Here is a 20,812-nt window from a genome sequence, read left to right as displayed (position 1 = left end):
GCCAGGAGCAAAGTGAGGCGGCTGCCTCAGGCAGCAGGAACCACCAGGGCAGCAGATCTCAATGTTGATCTTTCTCCTCACCCCCACTTTATTCTTGGTGTAGATCTTCTCTCATCCCTTCTTCTGTGGTGAGGGAGGGGAACTATTTTGGGGTCTGCAGGGAATAAGAGGTGATGTCAGAAAGGAAGTTTGAATGGAATGTCCGCATCCCTCAGGAGTACTGGCAACAAATGAGGGGCAGAACTGGGCAGGCATAGTTGCACTCTCTCTCTTGGTCACACTGGAGCATAGCCATGAGTCTTTCTATATTCATAGATCTTAGGAGAAACTGAAGGTGCTTTGGAAATACTTTATAATTAGGGATATACATCCATAAAAGAAATAACATGAATCATAAACAAAAATAGTGTTATAGTTAGAGTCTCCGCCCCACGCTAGCTTGCAAGTCCAGAATCTGACAACTTCATTTTAAAGAAAGACCAACATCATGGCTGCTAGGGGAAAGAATGTCAAGGGTGTGTGGATAACATTGGCTAAAACTGGGGAGGAAGATGGATCTCAGAGGGGTCTCCTGAGACTTTGATGCCTCACCTCCTTTTTTGGCTAACCTCTCTCTTCCACCATGGGGCCATCCCTGTTGTACACGAGGGAAGAGAGAGGATGGTAAAAATTCCACACTTCACACTCTAGAATGGAAAGGAGGTGCCCTTTAAATGTTACACTGGTGCCCTGGGAAATGTTTTTCTGTAGGTTCATCCCATGGCACACCTGTGACATTTCATTAAAGGCCTGAAGCCATGGGGGGGGCGGTCCAGCCACGCAGAACTTTCGCACTGAATCAGCACCTGCCTGCCCATTCCATGGGAGCGATGCTTTGCCTTCAGCCTGTCCCCCACCTCTTAAGGAAGCCTTGTCCCTGCCTGAAGTGTGGGGCGCAGAGTAAATCGGAAGAAGCTAAATCATTTCAAACCGGCCATATTTGCAGAACTCAAGCTTGTGGGGAACGGGCAGGTGTACACATATATAGTGGTACCTCAGGTTAAGTACTTAATTCGTTCCGGAGGTCCGTTCTTAACCTGAAACTGTTCTTAACCTGAAGCACTACTTTAGCTAATGGGGCCTCCTGCTGCTGCCTCACCACTGCTGCACAATTTCTGTTCTCATCCTGAAGCAAAGTTCTTAACCCGAGGTACTATTTCTGGGTTAGTGAAGTGTCTGTAACCCGAGGTACCACTGTATTAGCAGCTCCCCCTTTTGCATATTTGACTGCTGACGGGCATGGAGTGAATTTGGGCAGCAGGCATGAACCGTGGCCTCTACTTTAGCAGCCTTGCACACATTTGGGGGTAGAGCGCAGGTATCCTCTTTTAAGCGCTGGGAAGGTTTTTCGGCCTGTGAAGCTAGGCCACGAAGAGGGGTGGAGCTGGAAAGAGCCCTTTGAAGCGTCCCCTGCTTGCATGTGGCTGTTCCTCCTTCCCCATGTCCCTGTCCCTCCCACCCCTGCGTTCCTTCCGTGACAGGCCGGGCCTGCGGAAGGGACCTTTTTGTGCCATCGGTGAAGCCGAGGGGGCAGGCCGCTCCCCCTGCAGCAGCCGGAATGACAGCCTCCGTGGGGACCTGCTGTCAAACCCTGTTAGCGCCACTTCTCATCACCAGGCACAGACAAAGGCAGGAGGAAAGGGCTGCTCCCACTCGGCTTCACTGCGGTACAAAGGGAACCATGTGCAGCGCAGCTATCCCAGGTCCCTCTATCTGGCTGCGCCATCTCCTCCTTTGCTCTGCGGCTCCTCTTGCAGGCCTTGCAAAGCCTGCAGGATCTGCCGGAGGGCTTGCTTTTAACACCTCTCCTCAATGTTCTGTAGATTAAAGTCCTGGCTTTTCAGTGTTGGTGCTGACCTTTAAAGCCCTGAACGGCCTCAGTCCTATATACCTGAAGGAGCGTCTCTACCCCCATCGTCCAGCCCGGACACTGAGATCCAGCGCCGAGGGCCTTCTGGCGGTTCCCTCATTGCGAGAAGTGAGGTTACAGGGAACCAGACAGAGGGCCTTCTCGGTAGTGGCGCCCGCCCTGTGGAACGCCCTTCCTTCAGATATGAAGGAAATAAGTAGCTATCTTATCTTTAAAAGACATCTGAAGGCAGCCCTGTTTAGGGAAGTTTTTAATATTTAATGCTGTAGTGTTTTTAACACTCGATTCGGAGCCGCCCAGAGTGGCTGGGGAAACTCAGCCAGATGGGCGGGGTATAAATAAAAAAATTATTATTATTATTATTATTATTATTATTATTATTATTATTATTATTATATTAATTTTGTTTTCCTTACAAGTTTCTAGCCCATGTGGTTGCAGAAATAAGCTTGAAAGAGTTGTGGTTCTGGCTAGAGGCCCTCTGGGAGGTGACTCCACTCGACAGCTCAGTCCCAGGCCAGCCGTCGTCAGTCCCACAAGGTGGTCAATGGTACAGGGTGAAGCAGGTCCAGACAGTGGCCTGTCTGCGGAGGCTGCCTGGGAACTCCCATCTTTGCAGCCGTGCCTTGGTCTGTTGTGGAGGGAAGGCAGGGTAAAAATGAAATAAGTACAAATAAAAATAGATCTGCCCGTTTTTCCCCCTGCTGCCCACCCATGTCTCACTCCTTCTCCTCTACTGTATAATTTTGCCGCGAGGATGAGAGGACTGAACCCTGTGTGGGTGTGAACATGAGTTCAGTATTAAGCTTCAGATAGGATCCCGAGCTCCACGAACTGTGGGTTCTTCGTTTGCTACATCCACACACGCAAATTGTGGGGAGAAGTAAGATCTGGGCATCCCTGCTGCCTTGAATAAGCTGCTTCTGTGCTCAGTGCTGGATGGAACTGGTGTCTTAGCATGTTAACTCCGGCATTTCCGATATCAAATAATCCTTGTGACAGAATTCCTGCTTAATGTTGCTTTTCAGAGAGCAGATCATTGGTAATGCGGCTTTCACAGCTTCTAGGTTGCTGCCATTTGCCCTCTGGATGGTGGTGGTGGAATCTCTCAATGGCCGCATGTTACCTGCATGGCTAATATGTAAGAGAGAGAGTACAGGAGAGGCTCTGGTTATGCAATGTGCATCCTGGCCAACGTAGGTTTTGAATTCACATCAGAAACCTGACTGAGGCATCAAGCCCTGTGTGGTGTGAAATTACCCTTGATGTGAAAGGGGACTGACGTGAGGACTGCTGCCACGGCCCTCAGCCAGGATTCTTTGATATAAGAGAGCCTTCAGATCCTTTGCAAGTTTGATTCCACTGATCTTTTAAAAATTCCTCTCTCATACTTCCGGCACCCTTGCCAGCATTCCACCTGGAACGTTCCCAAAGCTTGTTGAAGCTTTCGGAGCTCCCATTTTGGTTTTTGGGGATCATGATCCCTTAGTCTTAACCAAGATGCTTTGTTGGGGATGGGGCTGAAAATTGCGCCTCGACGGAAGAACATTTCCACAACCTGCATAAATTATACCAAAAAAGGATTTGCATCTGTTTGCATGATGCGTTCTGCTACTCCAAGTGAGATAATAATAATAATAATAATAATAATAATAATAATAATAATAATAATAATAATAATTTGTATAGAGTCAATATGCTTTGCATTGCAATGAAGCCCCATTTCCTGACCAATGGCGATCTTCCTCCATGCTCCTCCTTCCCTCTATCTTGTGCCTTCCAAAATTCCACTCCAGCAGCCTTAAGGACTAGAAGCTTCTTTGCCTTAAAAATAAAATAAAATCAAAGCTGCAAATCTCATGCTACTGAAATTTGTATCTGCCACCAGATTCCATGGCTCTGCTGTGTGATTGCAGAACCATAGCCTATACAGAACTTTAGTCCCAACCAACTTGGGGGAAAGGGGGCTGGGCCCCAGATAAGGATCTGACCACAGCCTACAGTTGCTCTGGTTTGATTCCGACTACCAGTGAAGTAGAAATTCCACAAGTTTGGGGGGAGTTTGAAGTAGGGAGACAACTGCTCGGGACTTCAGCTTCACTTTAGGGCGGGTGGAGAGAGCAGAAGCCCCCCGTATCTCTTAAGGAAGTGTCTTCTCTGTGCTTTGTGGGCTTCCTCCTTGGCAAGAGGGAAAGAGATGGAGGAGGAGCAGGGCTCTTAAGGCTTGCATGACTTGGAGATTGGAGGTTCCGTTATAGGTGGAAGGAGAGTCCAGGGAGAGCTCTCTTGTTTTTTTGTCCCGCTTTCTGCGCACCAAGGTGGAAAGCACAGGTGGCCCTCGAGTCTCTGCTCTTGGCACGAGAATGTGCGGGCTCAGCAGATTCATTTGGCAAGTCAGTTGGAGCGAGAAGCCAGGTCTCCAGGCCATGAGATTCTCATTCCCAATTCTCATTCCCAGAGCCCCTCTCCGACAGACTGCAATCCGTCCCCCAGCCCCACAAACCCACATAGCATTCACACAGGGATTGTCTCCTCCGTTCTGCTTCGTTTTCCCTGGCTTTGGCCCCCCCTCTCCCCCCTTCTATAAGAATCCCCACCCTACTCTCACCCCGTTGGTGATCCCGCTGCCATTCCTTTGGCCCACCTGAACTTGCCAAAGAGCAGTGGTGTTGGGCTCAGCCACAGTGCCGAGGGCGAGAGAGAGAGGGTCCTGCAATGTTGAGGGGCCTCTCCTGTGCTTGGAGGTAAAAATCCGGCAGCCGGGGTGGTGGGTCCTCTTGAGCGGCTGTGGATAAGTTTTCCATACTTCCACGCAGAACTGCGCCGCGGGCAGGGAACAGGAGCCGGTTATAAATAGCTTGCGCAGGGTCGCCTTCGCCTCAGCTTGGCAACACACAGCCCAGCCAGTGAATATTTCATGAACGCTAAAAATACAAACCTCCTCCTCCTCCTCTTGCATCTTGTGCCACTTCCTTCTGCCTTTGCCTGTCATTCTCAGGCAGATTTGTCCTCCAAATCTTTGTAACTGAACCCAGAAGTCACTGCTGGCCCTTCTGCTCCAACCACTTGACCCCGCTGCCCCAGGAGTCCTCAGGGTGTGTGTGTGTGTGTGTGTGTGTGTGTGTGTGTGTGTGTGTTTCTCTCTCCAATTAACTCCTCTTTTATTTCTACCTCTCCTACAATATAAACTAGATGGATTTAGCCTCAGGCAATTACCTTAGGTTTTGATAATTGAACTGAGGTTCCCTCTCCCTCTATCTCTGGGAGGGGAACGGGCTCAATGGATTTGGGCTTTGCAGATAGGAGGCTGAGAGGAGAGCGAGACGTTTCAGCTGGGAGGCTTGGTCCAGGGAAAGGATGGTAAGCCTGGTGAATTGTGCAGGGGCAGACGGTGGCTCATACTCTAGGCCAATGTTTCTCAACCGTGGGTCTCCAGCTATTGTTGGACTACAAATCCCATCAACCCTATCTAGCCGGACCAGTGGTCAGGGATGTTGGGAGTTGAAGTCCAATGACAGCTGGAGACCCAAGGATGCTAAACACTGCTCTAGGCATTATTCCTAAAGCTTGTGAGAGCAGGCCAGGCTTGTGAACTCTGGGACCAGCCAGAGAAAAGTGAGCCTGATGTCAATGTACTCATCAGCTAGGAGGATGGAGAAGAGAGAGAAGCAGCAACACTAAGGGTGCCACAAACAAAATATCGGTGGTTTTTCATTCCCATTGTAAAAAAAAAAAGGGGGGGGAAGCATTGACAATTAAACGTTTCCAACTTAGGTTAAAAAATGCTATTGAGAGATCCATGGAACAAAGCAAACCAAAAGAAAAACGGTTTGAGATTGAACAAGTGATGCAGTTTGGCAATGAGGCATACGATATATTGGGAATAGATAGATATATCGGACCTGAATTATTCTGTTTCTGTGACGCCTCTGCTTTAGTACAGCATGATGTCAGCCAAAATGCACATGCAGGCCCTTTAAAGATTTCATATTTCCATTGCAAAAAATCAAAAACAAAACAAATTGGGGTGGGGTGGGGTGGGGGGGAGATGCTAACATCAGTGGGAAGAAAGGGGTTTTGCACTCGGAAGCCCCACACTGACCGACTTGAGCAGGAGGACTCAGAGGTTGCGACCTCTACTGGATGGTGGGGGTGATTTTGAATGTGGAGGAGCTGGCATGGGCTGTTGGAGGCGATGCAGGGATTTCACTCAGTGCTTTTAAGACACGCCTAGTCATTTGGATGTTGCTGCCGGTCTGCTCTCTTTATCAACAGCAGTTAAGCACAGCACAGAGGGAAGTTTTGGCAGGCACGCGGCCCAAATGCTAATGCACCTGTTATCCTGCCCTAAAGAGCAGCTTCCTAGCTGTGGCAGACTTCATGCTCAGGTTGGCAGAACCTTCTCTCAGTTTAGACTGTTTGCAGGGTGGGCAAAAGGCTGAATTTCCTCCCGCCTTTCAGTGAATTCTAGCAAGCAGAGGTGGGCCCGTGTGGCGTTGCGGTACATGACTTTTGCAGGCCGCAGAATTGGGCTTTTTGTTGTTGAAAAGTGGAGAATTTTAATTTTTAAACTTGCGTATACTCAGTCCTGGGGAAGGGCGCCACAGAGATCATAACTCATGTTGACAATTGTGCGCAAGGGACACCGGAGTGGTTGTGGTAGTCACCCAGGGTGAACCGAAGGGTGTCAGAGGCGATCCTGCGTATGAGTTGGGTTTGGTGGCGGGAGGAGTGGAGGATTCCTGGCTCCTTCCTGTCCTGTGTAAGGTAGGGGCGTTGCGGGGGTGAGCGACGCATGACGGCGCAGCCAAGGGATGGAAGGATTTCTGTCTTGAGAGACAGGCCGGCTGATGAGTGCTGAAGCTGCAGAGCAGGGAGAGCAGGTGGGATCGATCTAGTTGTCAGGGTTACTTTAGCTCGGCATCAGTCTGGGGAATCAAGGGAGCAAACTGCAACGGACAGCTACTGGGGCAGTGGGGGGAGATGCCTGCAGAAAGAGCACAGGAATCCTGGTGCTCAGCCATAGCCTTTTCTCTGCGACTCTTTCAAGTACTTATTACAAAGCACAGAGGGTGCCACCATCTAAGCTTCATCCTCGCAGCTGCTTGGAATTGAGCTGTGTGCATAGAACCAGGGCTAACATGGGAGTTGGTTGGAACTTTTGCATTCTAAAATTACCGGCCCCATAGGAAGGAGTAGAAGTGGGGTCAAGCCCAGCGGTGATGGGTCAAGACGTGGAACCTAGAGGAATCTGGTGGACCAAGACAGAACCAGAATGGAACCCGGCAGGTTGTTGGGTGGAGATGGGCAGTAAATTCCAGGTTCTGGTTTCTTGAAACTCAATACAGTGGTACCTCAGGTTAAGTACTTAATTCGTTCCGGAGGTCTGTTCTTAACCTGAAACTGTTCTTAACCTGAAGCACCACTTTAGCTAATGGGGCCTCCCCATGCTGCCGCGCCGCCAGAGCACGATTTCTGTTCTCATCCTGAAACAAAGTTCTTAACCCGAGGTAATATTTCTGGGTTAGCGGAGTCTGTAACCTGAAGCGTATGTAACCCGAGGCACCACTGTACTGGTTAACTCACAGATCACGGTTTTACCATGCAGCCTGGTTGACCACTTGGCATCCCTGGGCTCGACTCGATGATGTTGCATCTAGCCTGTGGACATTCATTCCCTGAAATTCCCAGACATGTGCTCCCCAAGTGTGGTTACTCAGTGGTGAAGAGGAAGCACTCTGCACAAGCTCAGAGGAAGCTCTTGCTAGTTCACCCAGAGCTCATCTCTGTTTTTTGAAAACAGGCTCCAAAGTGACGTGTGTGTGTTTTATGATGCCCTTGTACCTGGTCATAGCCTGTGCCCTGCTTGCAACTTGCTTGTTTGCCTAACCCCACCAGTCGAGGCAGTGGCTGTGATGTTAATGGGGGCCATGTCATCGTCATCCGTCTGGTGAGCCTGCCTTCCCACTCACAGAAGTTGCAAAACAGCAGGAAGGCCTCTTGGCTGTTCCTTCTAGCATACGAGTTAGGAATCTCATTCAGTTCCTCTTCCGCAGTCCCCCCCCCCCCCTGTTTGAAGCCACTTTCTCGGGGTGGGGGCAGAGAGGATGGGTGGCTGCTGTTATCTGTTCCCCTGCTGTTTTGCTAATTTCGTGGCTGAGCAGGTTTCAGGGAAAGACCCCAAATTTATGTCAGCTCCCTAAGGAGATCAGAGCAGGCCCAGGCTCTGGAGAAGAGAGCAGTGAGCAATGGTTAGAGAGCAAGGGAGGAGATGGTTGTGGAGAGAGACGTCTCAGCTGCAGGCTGCCAGTTCTGAAAGGAGGAGCGGGTGATGGGAGGAAAGAGGTGGGTGTCACTGTTGTTGCTTTTAGTATACAGTGGTACCTCTGGTTGCGAACGGGATCCATTCTGGAGCCCCGTTCGCAACCTGAACGGAATGCAACCCGCGCCTGCACACGCGCGGGTCGCGATTCGCGGCTTCTCTGCATGCACGTGATGTCATTTTACGTGTCTGCACATATGCGAGTGGCGAAACCCGGAAGTAACCCTTTCCGGTACTTCCGGGTCACCGCAGGATGCAACCTGAAAAGACGTAACCTGAACCGAACATAACAAGAGGTATGACTGTACAGTGGTGCCTCGCAAGACGAAAAGAATCCGTTCTGTGATTCTCTTCGTCTAGCGGTTTGTTCGTCTTGCGAAGCAAGATTAGCGGATTAGCGCTATTAGCGGCTTTTAGCGGCTTTTAGCGGCTTATCTGCTGATTGGATCAGCTGATAAGCGGCTTAGCGGCTTAGAAAAAGGGGGGGGGAGGGGAAAAACCAGCAGGAACTCGCAAGATATTGTCGTCTTGCGAAGCAAGCCCATAGGAAATTCGCTTTGCGAAGCACCTCCAAAACGGAAACCTCTTTCGTCTAGCGAGTTTTACGTCTTGCGAGGCATTCGTCTTGCGGGGCACCACTGTACTTAATGTAACTCCCACTAGCGGGAGAGGAGTGTGTGTTTGTGTTGCCCCTGGGGGGAAACGCTCATTGTTTTAGTGGTTTTTCTAGGCATGGGGGCCTTCAAACAAAGGCGAGATTGTTTCAGCACAGCTCCCTCCCAATGCTCATTCAGAGCGAGGGATAGCGTGGCCTGCTTTCACTCTGAATTGGCTTTTTAACATTGTCAGATAAGCAAATCTGATGCTACAATTGCTTCGTGTCTCCCGCATGATCCCTGGGATTGCTCAGAGAAGGAAGGGCCTAAGAAGAGAAAGGGGAAATTATTTTCCTCAAGGGTATCTCATGGTATTTGTTACCCCCCTTGGAGAAATGGCCAAGAAGCCCTCAAGGTAACTTGCAGTAAGCAGACAGCCATATGCAAAGCATGACAATAAAATAACTGTAAAACCAGCTCAGCAGCTTGGGGGAGAAGGCCAGCCAGTATCGACCTGAAACCGTGTTTGTTAATGCACTTCCTAGGAGTCTCCAGGGGAAAGAGCCCTGCAGAACGGCCTGGGAGACGTGGCTCCAGCGGGAGGTGAAATAGCTTGTCTTCTGTTTAGGAAGGGACCTGGAGCAAGACTGCTGTCTGAAAGTCCTGGACATGAAGTTCGTTGCGTTTTACAAGTTATAGTGCTGGTGCTTCCGTCCCATTTTCCAGCATTTCCCTTTTTGCACTGCGCTACCGGTTGTGTTGCGGAACTTTGGCTTTTCGGCAGTCCAGATTTCAAATGGTGGGAAAGAACTGTAGGCTGGGACACCGCGCCACCTTTCATCACATGACATCACATGGTGAAATTCTCTTGAGTTGCAAGTGGAAATGGGGTTGCAAATGGATTTTTTTCCCTGGGAACAATTAAAAATTAGCACTGAACTTCTTCTGGATTCCACCAGATTTCCTGACGTGGCTTTTTGCAGTCTCTTTCTCCCTCTCTGAGGTGCTAGACCCTTGTCCGATGCTGCTACTTCAGACTGATGTCGGAGAGAAGTACGTCTTCTACACAAGTCCCCTCCGTATCATACGTTTAATATCCAATCACTTTCAACAGTCATGGCTTCTGCCATAGAATCCTGGGAACTGTAGTTTCTCAAATGAGCTGAAAGTCGTTAGGAGAGACCCCTCTTTCCCTCACAGAGCTACAATTCCCAGTGCTGTGTAACAATCAGTCTCCCTTCTGAATGGGAATAAGTGTCTCCTAACAACTCAGCACCCTTAAGGAACTACAGTTCCCAGGATGCTTTGTGGGGAAGCCATGACTGTTTACAGTTTTATGATACTGCTTTAAATGTATGGTGCAGATGGGCTATAGAAAGCTAGTTGTCAAGGAGCAGGATTCTAGCAGAGTCCTGACATGCTAGCTTTCTGTGTACAGAGAATTGTTTTCAGGTTAAGGAGTGTGAGGCCCCCTTTTGCTCTCCCAAATGGGGCAGCCCTGACAGAGATTTGTCCCCCTAAGTTTGAGATGCTCATCAAACCACAACACACCCACTTTCTCTTCCTCTCTCTCTTGACTCTCTTCCCCTCTGCCCAATTCTGACAGATGTGTCAGGGGCCCACGGGCAAGTCGACCGCAGCAGCCTGAGCAGCGTCTTGCGGGACCTGGTGAAGCCGGGAGATGAGAATGTGCGGGAGATGAACAAGAAGCTTCAGAACATGCTGGAGGAGCAGCTGACCAAAAACATGCACTTGCAGAAGGTTTGTGGGGGCAGCCTTGGGGATCACGGGTGAGGTGTGTGCCTGGGGAGGGCATTATCCAAGGATGCTAGAGATGGGAGTTGGTTCCAGGAGAACAGCAGAGCCAAGAGCCAGTGTGGTGTAGTGGTTAAGAGCGGTGGACTCGTAATCTGGTGAACCAGGTTCGCTTCCCCGCTCTTCCGCATGCAGCTGCTGGGTGACCTTGGGCCAGTCACACTTCTCTGAAGTCTCTCAGCCCCACTCACCTCACAGAGTGTTTGTTGTGGGGGAGGAAAGGAAAGGAGAATGTTAGCCGCTTTGAGACTCCTTCAGGATAAAGTGGGATATCAAATCCAAACTCTTCTTCTTCTTCTTCAAGAAAAGACAGCAGAGCAACAGCCAGCCCTGAACGCTGCTCCCCAGTCGAAATTGAAAGTCGCCATTAACATAGTGCAGATAGATCTCATCTTTCATGGGGGTTACGTTCCAGGCTATCGTGCAAAGCCAGAAAAACAAAACAAAACCCCCGACAACCGAGCAAATCCCTCAAACCCTCCTCTGATGACTCTCCAACCTCCTCTACAACTTTCTCCTTGCAGCTCCAAAATTCTCTGCAGCTTCCTCTGCTCCCTTTCCACACTCCACCGACTCTCCAGCCACACCCAGATGTTCTCCCAGTGGCTGGTGGGTTTGCCAGTCATCTCCCCTTCCTCTTCCCCTCCTTCCCCTTCACGTTTATGTATTTATTTTTCACCAATCCACGTAAAGTTGCAGTCACATCAAGGAAACCAGCGATCTGCCTGTATAGGATTATGGGCACGTTTCTGAACACACATCAGCCTGGATGGATAAAGAGTGTGGTGCTGATAACGCCAAGGTTGCAGGTTCAATCCCTGTATGGGACAGCTGCCTGTTCCTGCATTGCAGGGGGTTGGACTAGATAATCCTCAGGGTCCCAGCTCTACAATTCTATGATTCTATGTGGTTAAAGTGTTCCTAGTTCATGCATGTAACACATGCACACAACAATGTAAGGGAGAAAGTTAGAAGTCCTAGCAAACTTTTTGGAGGGGCAGAAAGCATGCCGTTATGCAGCTGCTGCCTGCAGTCTGGAATGGCACAGCCCAGGAGCAGTTTTACCATAGGGCGAGGGTCCTTCCGAGGAGGACCAGGGAGTTCCTAGAGGAGGTACCAGCTCATCCGACTCAGTTACAGCATCAGCTGGGTTCTGTGCTCTCACCCGGCTGGGTGAATCGACAGCACTGCTCAACACTGGGGCCACACTTGCTCCTGCAGGCTCTTCTTCTGTTCTTAGAGAGACTTTGCCCCTAGATCTGTTGTTATTGTTTTGTTGAGAGCCAGTGTGGTGTAGTGGTTAAGAGCGGTAGATTCGTAATCTGGGGAACTGGGTTCGCTTCCCTGCTCTTCCACGTGCAGCTGCTGGGTGACCTTGGGCCAGTCACACTTCTCTGAAGTCTCTCAGCCCCACTCACCTCACAGAGTGTTTGTTGTGGGGGAGGAAGGGAAAGGTATTGATAAAGCGGGATATCAAATCCAAACTCTTCTTGTTGTTTTTGTTTTAAATATTTACTTGTGTTTTTATCTTGTATTTTATCCTGTGAACCACCCTGGGGTCTTGTGATGAAGGGCAGTATATTATTATCAATTTTTATCATCATTTTTAATTTGTATACCGTCTTTCTATCTTACAATACTCAAGGCGGTTTAGAAGCTGAAGAAACAAAAAACGTACATCTTATAACAATCTAATGCAATAGAAAAATGTGATAATAAAACATAACTTTAAAATAGGTAACCTATATCAAAAAAGTAATGTTCAGCAATCATTAGAATAGTATTAAATAATAATAATAACAACAACATATAAAAGTTAAACAGAAATCCACTCAGCAGTTGCAATAAATAATTTCTAAACTATAATCAATAAAACAACGGCAAACCACAGTACATAAAATAATACAATACAAATTGAGAGGCAGAGACTAGAGAGTGGGTCAAGGCAGGTGGAAGGAGGCCTTGCCTGATGGAATCTCTCCCCTCACAGTTCTACTTCTTATTATTAGACTCTTCCTTGTGTGGAAAAGGAACTCTGCACATGCTCAGAAGCACACAACCTGAGGGAGTAGGGTTTTTCGGGTATTTCCCCCCAAAAACAGTTGGCACATGTGAATTGCATGGGGTCAAGAGAGGAAGCCTTATTGGAGCACCTAGCCCCCCAGGAACTAACAGTGGCAGAAATGGATTGGGTGGGGCAAATTCTTGAGGGAGAGACCCCAGCAAATAGCAGCAGAAGGTGGGGTCAGCGGGAGGAGAGCCCTGCTGCATCTTAACAGGGACATGCAACTGCAAAATGGAGGCCAGTGAGGACCTGGGGTGGTTCCAGACCAGGCGTCGGCAAGGTTTACCTCTCCTGGGCTGCTTCACTCCTGCGGAGATCGCTCTGTGGGCCGGCAGCGCGGAAGCGAGTCCCTGCTCCACGCTGTGCCGGTTTAGTGCAGCGCGCGGGGACTCGCTGAGTAGGCAGCTCAGTTCAGGGGCCGTTTAGACGACCCCCGTGGACTGCTTTTGGGCCGCAGGTTGCCGACCCCTGTTCCAGAGAGATTGCAAGCAGGGTGGCAAAGGGGCCACCTTGGAGGTTGCCATCACAGTGAAACAGCAGCAGGGGCCCGGGGCCCTTCCCCACAAGCTCGCTTTCGTCTCACCCCTGATTCCACATGCATGGAACAACTGGGAGCTGAAAGCAAGCAGCGGAAGGGGGAGCAGCTCCACAGCTGCGGGAGATGGGGAGATATTTCCCCCTGGCGAATAAGGGCAGCTGGCAGCTCCTGGGACGTTAGCATCTTTCCCGGGTGCTCCTGCCTTGAGCCCACGGGGGCCGGCTCTCGCAGCTGCCCTCCCGCTGCCTCTCTCCATCCTCCTGGTCTCGGGAAGCAGGTCAAGGTGACTGCGAGGGGAACCGAGGAGGCCAGCGGGAGCCTGGCTCCTGGCACCGAGCGGCAGCTGAGGGAGTAGCAGGTTTCCCTCCCCATTACGAGCCGTGGTGACCTTGAGCTGCGGAGGAGCAGCCGCCGCCGCCACTGCTTCCTTGTGCCAGAGATCTGCTGGGGCTGGAGCCGCCTCTCTCCCCTTGTCACAAATGGGTGACCACCCAAAGCCAGAGAGGAAGGCTGCTCCCTGGGCTGCGGCGAGGCTGCCTCTGGGGCTGAGCAGTCAAACAGAACAGGACAGGGTGCGCAAGGCAGAAATTGTCCCTGCAGCCTTGAATGGGGGCGGGGGGGGGGTCCATCAGAGAGGCATGGCAGCAGGGGTGCTGTGTCCTGGGCCTTGCCCCTCTTGGCCCCTCCTCATCCCGGGAAGATGCAGAGGTGTGGGGGACAGAAGAAGAGGATGCTAGTGCCCTCCCCAGCCCTTGCGCTCCGAGAGCCATAAATGCTCAGATCCTGCACAAGCGTTCCTTGAGAAGGGGCAGTGAGAGACTGGGTACAAGACCTGACCACTCAGAACCCCACTTAAGGATGAGGAGCATCAGATACAGTGGTACCTCGGGTTACAGACGCTTCAGGTTACAGACTCCGCTAACCCAGAAATAGTACCTTGGGTTAAGAACTTTGCTTCAGGATGAGAACAGAAATCGTGCTCTGGCAGCGGTGTGGCGGCAGCAGGAGGCCCCATTAGCTAAAGTAGTGCTTCAGGTTAAGAACAGTTTCAGGTTAAGAACAGACCTCAAGAACGAATTAAGTACTTAACCCGAGGTACCACTGTATTTAAAATGCATCTCTGGGTTATTTGTGGGGCAAAGGAATTCGTTCATCCCCCACCCCCAAAATATATAGTCCAGCCCCCCACAAGGTCTGAGGGACAGTGGACCGGCCCCCTGCTGGAAATGTTTGCTGACCCCCTGGCTAGCCTTTCTCCCTAGCATGTTATTTTTCGATGAGCAGGGAGGGGATTTGGGGGTGTTGATAAGGAATATGGATTTAAGTACTTAACCTGAGTTACCACTGTATAGGATATTCTGAGCATATGCAAAGCGTTTTCTCCCCACCCCACTGTATTCTTGCCTTTGGAAAACTTGCAGCAGCTTATTGGGTGGGGGGGAATTCATGGGAAATATCTCTTCCACTGCACCCCTATCAGCCACAAGAGCTAAGCGAACCCTCCATGTTCAGAGGCAATGTACCTCCAAATACCAGCTGATGGGGACATAGCAGCGGGCGGGCGGCAGTCTCCCTGCCCTGCTCTTACAAGTTTCTCACAAGCATCTGGCTGACGGCTGCTTAGCAATCAGGGCTGGGTAGACCTTAAGTCTGATCCCGCAAGGCTGTTCATGTGCTCACCTGTTTTAATCACCAGCGCTCACCAACACAGGCTATAGGGAGAGGCGAGAGGGAGCCCGCCCCAGCAAAAGACTTTGCAGCATATTGGCCTTTTTTCTCCCCCTTTCCTTTTTCAATATTAACTTGATGTAGAATCTGATCCTTCCAACGTCCTAATGGAGCAAGGGGACGAAAGAGTGATGTCAGCGGAAAGAGGCGGCTATTTATAGCTGCATCTGAGTGGGGAGGGATGGGGGGGAGCGGAGCTGCTTCAGAGGACAGACTGTCAAGGTTGGGGCTGCAAAGGAGCGGTCAGTGCAGCGGGGGGGGCAGAGGGAGGATGCTGTCTTGGAGACAGGGTGGGCGTGTTGCAGGGGGTGCAAATCCACAGATAATGTGGTGCTGGAGAGGAGGGGTGTGGGGTTTGGGGTTTGGGGCAGGTTAAGGTGTGTGGGCGACCTGAGTGATGGCCTCTAGGGGGCGCTGTGCAGCTGGGAAAGAGGCTGCCAGCCAGAAATACTTCAGGTGGTGTGGTTGGAAGGAGGCACTGGTCAGAAGGAGCCTTGGGGGGGGGCATGCTGTAGCCGAGGGAGCGTGGTCTGAGAGAAAGCACGTGGCTTGCATCCAAGAGGACCCTTTCGCTCTCGAAAGCCACACTTGGTTTGTTCTCTCTCTGCCTCTTTTATTGATTGTGATTGGTTCCTTATCTCATGATTTTAAGAAACAGTTTCCCTCTGAACTCGAGCCCAGTGGTGATCAATAAGCAATTTTTAACTGCATAATCCCATAATGAATTTATATATTTATAAGGTTTTAATCCTGGCTCTGGTCACAAGTCATCTCATTGATGTGTGTCAATAGGCGCAGCCTGAGAAGGATGTCCTGTTCAGATCTGGTGTTCCTTCTTGGCTGCATCTTTTCCCAAGATGAGGCAGGGGACCGAAGCATTGCATTCCCTTCCTTTCCCAAACTCAGATATTTGTGCCTGTGGCTTCTGCCTATGCCTCTGTTGTCGGGGTTGACAACTTGCTGTTTTGAAAAAAGACTCTCCCCCCCCCCCGCCCCCCGGGCCATCCCTGAAGAGGACAAAAAGAGCTAAGGCAGTAGTGTCTCAGAGGCAAGCCAGAACTTGATAGACCAGAAGCAGGACTTGAAGAAAACTGGCCAACCAGAACCGTAGAATTGGAAGGGGCTGTGGGGGTCATCTGCTCTGGCCCCTGCAGTGCAGGAACCTTTTACCCAACGCAGGGCTTGAATCTATGATCTCGAGCACAGCCTTGCAGAGGCAGGCAGAGGCCCGGGCCAGGTAGATAATGTGCCCCCCCTTTTTTACCCTGGGGATAGTTGAAGTCTTATAAATAAGTATATAAATAATTTTCACAAAAGTTATGCTGACAAATAATTTTATTTCAAGGCTTGAACCATATCTGCCTATAAAGACAAAATGGAAAATATAGATATACAATAGTGCTTTTTAAAAATACATAGGGGAAAGGATTATTTTAAGTATTTACATTTAAAAATGCTTTCCTAGCTTTCTTTTCTGCGAATTCTTGAATTATGCAGGAAAAATCAAGCAACTTCGCCTTATCGTGGTTGATGTTTATCATTGCTAAACCATTTGGGCGTTCTTGAGCCATTGCTGAGCAAAAGAAAGACTTAATTTGTTTTAATATATCGAAACGTCTCTCATTGGAGGCCACTGTAGCTGGTAATGATAAGAAAATGTGCCATGCAGTTAGAAGATTTGGAAAAACGTTTTCCAAATTCAAGTTTAGTATTTGACCAGCAATTTCTTCAATTTCTTTCGGTGACCGAGGCCCCCTTTGGAATCGGAGGCCCAGGCCAAGTGGCCCGTATGGCCCCCCCTCTGTCTGGGCCTGATCCCGAGATTAAGAGTTTTACCAGGTAGCTGCAAATGTCAGCCATTAACCTGAGTAGGGGCAGAGTGTGAATATGGTCAGGGTTTGTCCTGTGGGAGATGATGGCACAGTCTTCCCGTGGGCTCAGCTGACCTGCTTCTCCCCCTTCCTTTCTTTCCCCTCACCAGGATTTGGAAGTGCTCTCCCAGGAGATTGTCCGCCTCAGCAAGGAGTGTGTTCCGTCCCCTGACGCTGAGCCTGCCCTCGATGACGCCGTCTGAGCTCAGTCCCGTCCTGTGATGCCCATCCTTCACTTTGCCCTCGACTGCACTGCTGGCATGGGAGAGGGGGGTGGTATTGGCGCCTTCTGCCTCCCTCCCGATGGGTCAATTCTCTTAACCTTCTTTTGTTTTAGGGAGGTGTTCAGTCCTCTCCAGCTAGCTGTCCTTCCCTTTCTTGGCACCAACAAACAAGTTTGCCCTTTAACCGCCTCCCAACTCAGGCCTCCCCACTCCCTGCCCTGAAACGGATTTGTTTCTCCTAAGTAACACACACACTGACTACCCTCCATCTGCTTCTCTTTAAGGCTGTAGATGCTGGCCCTTTAAGAAGCACTGGTTGAGGTGGCCTTCCTGCAGCAGCACTCCTTGTGAGCTGGAGGGCAAACTGCAGCTTGGTTTTCAAAATTGACCCAGGGTGGGATGCTGTGAACAGAGGGGAATAACAGAGGAGCTGCAAAGCAGAATGGGAGGCATTCCTGCCATGGTAAAGAGCCATTTAAAGCACCACTCTTGAAATACTATTGCTCTGGGGATGTTTAACTTTCTCCCAAGCCTCTCTGTCTGCTTCCGACTCTTCAAGCTATGTCTCTGAATCCTACAGCTTCACCTTCCTGATTCATTCACAACACCCCCTTCCCCTGTTCTCCCATCACCTTGCATGCTCAGTCAGTCGTGAATCTTATTCTGCCCCAGCTCTGTCCAGCTGTTGCTGCTGTTAATAAAAAAAGGTAAAATATTATAGATAAATAAATATATATATAGATATATATATTTGTGCTGATTCCCTCCCTCTGGGTGGGACTTGACCCAAGCGGAGCAAAACCCTTATGTCTCCAGGAGGGGGGACTTGGGGCTCATTCAAGGTTCCAGCTGTACTCCCCCCCCCCGTTGGGTGAGGGTAGCGTGTGTGTTTTATTTAACGTATCAATGACTTGTACAAGGCTGTAATTGTTGAGCAACTGATAATGCAAACAATGATTTTTGACTGGCTTCAGCTCTGTGTGTTGTTCTTGTTTTGAGGAGGTAGGGGGTGAAATAGGGGCTGAGCCTCCCTCTTTCTATGCCCGAGTAAGTTGCTTTCAGCACCCTGGATTCATGGTAAGGGGTGGGGGCTGCTGGGGGGGGGCTGTTTCAATGGCGCTTGACATTCTGTGTTTGCTGGTGTGGCATCAACACCTGAGCTAAGTTCACCCTGCTCTTTCTTTTAAGAGGTTAGACCAGAGTCAGATCCCCTCTCCACTCGTCCCCTGCAAATCTTTACTTGCTGGCCCTGCAGCGGATCCTTACTACTGAAAAGAGGCAGGTGGGTGGCATTCGTAGACTTGAGAGGGGTGTCGTGGGGACACATCACCAAAGTAAAGTGACCCTGGTTCTTCCCCATCCCGGTGTTATAAGAAAAAACTGCTCCTTTATCCCTTATGGGGTATCCAAGAGCCCGTATAGAGTCCTTGTGTAGGTTTTCTGTCGGTAGGAGAAAATAACAGAGGCCAACCAGAGAATATTGAGAAGCAAAGCAGCTAGTAAGCCTGATCTTTATTAAACTGTTGCAACAGGGTACCCCGCTCACCCCACGCAGGGAGGGAGGAGAGGAACCCTGAACATTGGTGTGCAAGCTCTTCTATAGACTTTTGAAATTGCCTACCCTGTAGCTCAAGACCACCCCCCAAAACATCATACAGTACATACATCACAGAAAGAGGTAGTGCCCGGCAGAAATTTGAGTGTGTTGCTTCTCTCCTGTACTGCCAGGATACCTGATCATGCCTTATCTGATTGCCTTTTCTGGGCAGCCTGGCCATTCCTTTGAGATGGTAAATACTTAGTTCCTGAATCTCTTACACCAGGCATGGTCGGCCCTCACACATGTTCACTTCATCAAATCTGGCCCTCTTTGAAAAAGGTTTGGGCACCCCTGTCTTACGCATATTGATAGTGTGCTCAGCCTAACTGATACTTGCCAGGCTGTATTTACAGAGAGGTGTAAGCCCCTACAGTCCAAAGATAATTGGAAAGCTTTTCCCATTTCCTTCCTCCTTGCAGAGAAATATTTGAGGTCAATATCGGGAGAGTCAAAATGGCTTCAGGATTGTTCTCTGTACTATTTCAGACACGTGGTTTATATACTTATGTATGTGTTTGCCTTGTACATTCATGAACGTTTATTTTATCTATATAAGACCTTAGAATTCCTATAACACCGTGTTCTTTTGACACCCACCAACATTTTGGGAGCTCTCTCAACTCCTCTTGGTCTGGAAGAGGCAATGCAAGCCAAGGATTTACTCATGCCTCTCCCCAGAGCTCTCTGCAAAGGGAGAATGGTGGGGTAGTGGGCTCTTGTCTGTGTTTGTGGCCCTAGTGAACACCTGACCTCGCAAGCCCAGCCCCAGAGCTTGGCAACTGCTTGCCCCCCTCCCCAGTGCTTCCATTGAGAAAAGGACTTTTGCATCACAGAGCGGGAATGATCCGCAAGCTCAGCCTTTCCTAGACAAAACCAAAATAATGTTTTTACGTGGGTCTTCCACTGAGATGTCAGGGATTGCAACAGACTTTTATTGCCTCCAAAATTGGTGTGTGTAGTCTGCTGGTCGTCTGACAGAGCAGTTCCATAAAAACGCAGACTCTTGCTTGACCCTGGCGAAAGAAAAGGGGAACTTTGAACCTTCCACCCCAGCAAGACAACCTGATGGAAGCTTCTGCAGCCCAACTGTTCTGTCCCATAAAAATAGTTAATTTTGCTTCTAAGAGTCAGGTGTACAAATAACCTGCCTCCCCTCCCTCTTTGAAAAATGCTGTGAGGAAAACGGAGGGAGGCTCTGGTAACTGAAATAAGGCGAACAGGTGTCTCTCAGCTTCTTTCAGAGAAGGTGTCAAATATTGCTTCCAGAGCCCAGATCGGCTCCCATCAGGTGCAAAATTATTTCCATAACCTCATCTCAAGACTTCTGGGTTTGTGATGTTTCTGTGCAGCCTTGAGCACTGCCCTCCCTTGTCAAATGAGAAACGAATGTCTGGCTCTAGAAAATGCAGTGGTACCTCGGGTTAAGTACTTAATTCGTTCTGGAGGTCCGTTCTTAACCTGAAACTGTTCTTAACCTGAAGCACCACTTTAGCTAATGGGGCCTCCTGCTGCTGCTGCGCCGCCGGAGCACGGTTTTGTGTTCTCATCCTGAAGCAAAGTTCTTAACCTGAGGTACTATTTCTGGGTTAGTGGAGTATGTATCCTGGAGTGTATGTAACCTGAAGCATATGTAACCCGAGGTACCACTGTAACCATCTTGGGAAGAAGGCATGGAGCAATGCTGGACCCCTGCTTTTGAGTCACTCACAAAGCTTTCTCTGCAACCACGAGGGCCGGGATCCTGCTTTCTTTGCGAGGGGAAGAGAGTGGATGAGAAGAGAGACCTCTCGCACTGTGCAGGTGTCAGCAATAGGATTTCCCAGCTGCGCAGCAACTTGATTGGTGCCCGGATTCAAGCGATGCCTTTGAGGGCAGCTCTGTTTCAGGCTCTCTTCACCCGCATAGTCTTGCTTTGAGATGCTGAAACCAAAGTGCCTGGATTTTCTCTTGTTCCTCCCCCTCCCCTCCCTTTCTTCTACTGCTTAAGACGCCTCCGAGAATCTAAATAAAACTGGGCCTTTGATCTGGGGAAACAATAACAATGAAATATTTATCCGTGCATCAGGGACTTAGCAACATTCCAACATGCAGGTGTTGCCAGTCGAGGAGGAGATGCAAATTGTATCCATCAGACTAGTTTCCTA

The 20,812-nt window shown here is 49.8% G+C and overlaps 1 protein-coding gene across 2 annotated transcripts in view; it reads left to right on the top strand.

Moving 5' to 3' along the window:
• GRIPAP1 (GRIP1 associated protein 1) overlaps positions 1-18,041 on the top strand; it is a 61,960-nt gene extending 43,919 nt beyond the window's left edge. For both annotated transcript variants that reach the window (XM_081175692.1, XM_081175691.1), the window contains 2 exons: positions 10,434-10,588; positions 16,955-18,041. In XM_081175692.1, the coding sequence (XP_081031818.1) occupies positions 10,434-10,588; positions 16,955-17,047 (248 nt within the window). In that variant the 3' untranslated portion in view covers positions 17,048-18,041. The remainder of the gene's footprint in view (positions 1-10,433; positions 10,589-16,954) is intronic.
• Positions 18,042-20,812: the final 2,771 nt, after the last annotated feature.

Source organism: Podarcis bocagei (assembly GCF_964188305.1).
Source record: "Podarcis bocagei genome assembly, chromosome: 17".
Taxonomy (NCBI): Eukaryota; Metazoa; Chordata; class Lepidosauria; order Squamata; family Lacertidae; genus Podarcis; species Podarcis bocagei.
The sequence above is the reverse complement of the archived record's forward strand: the minus strand, read 5'-3'. Positions and strand labels throughout refer to the sequence as shown.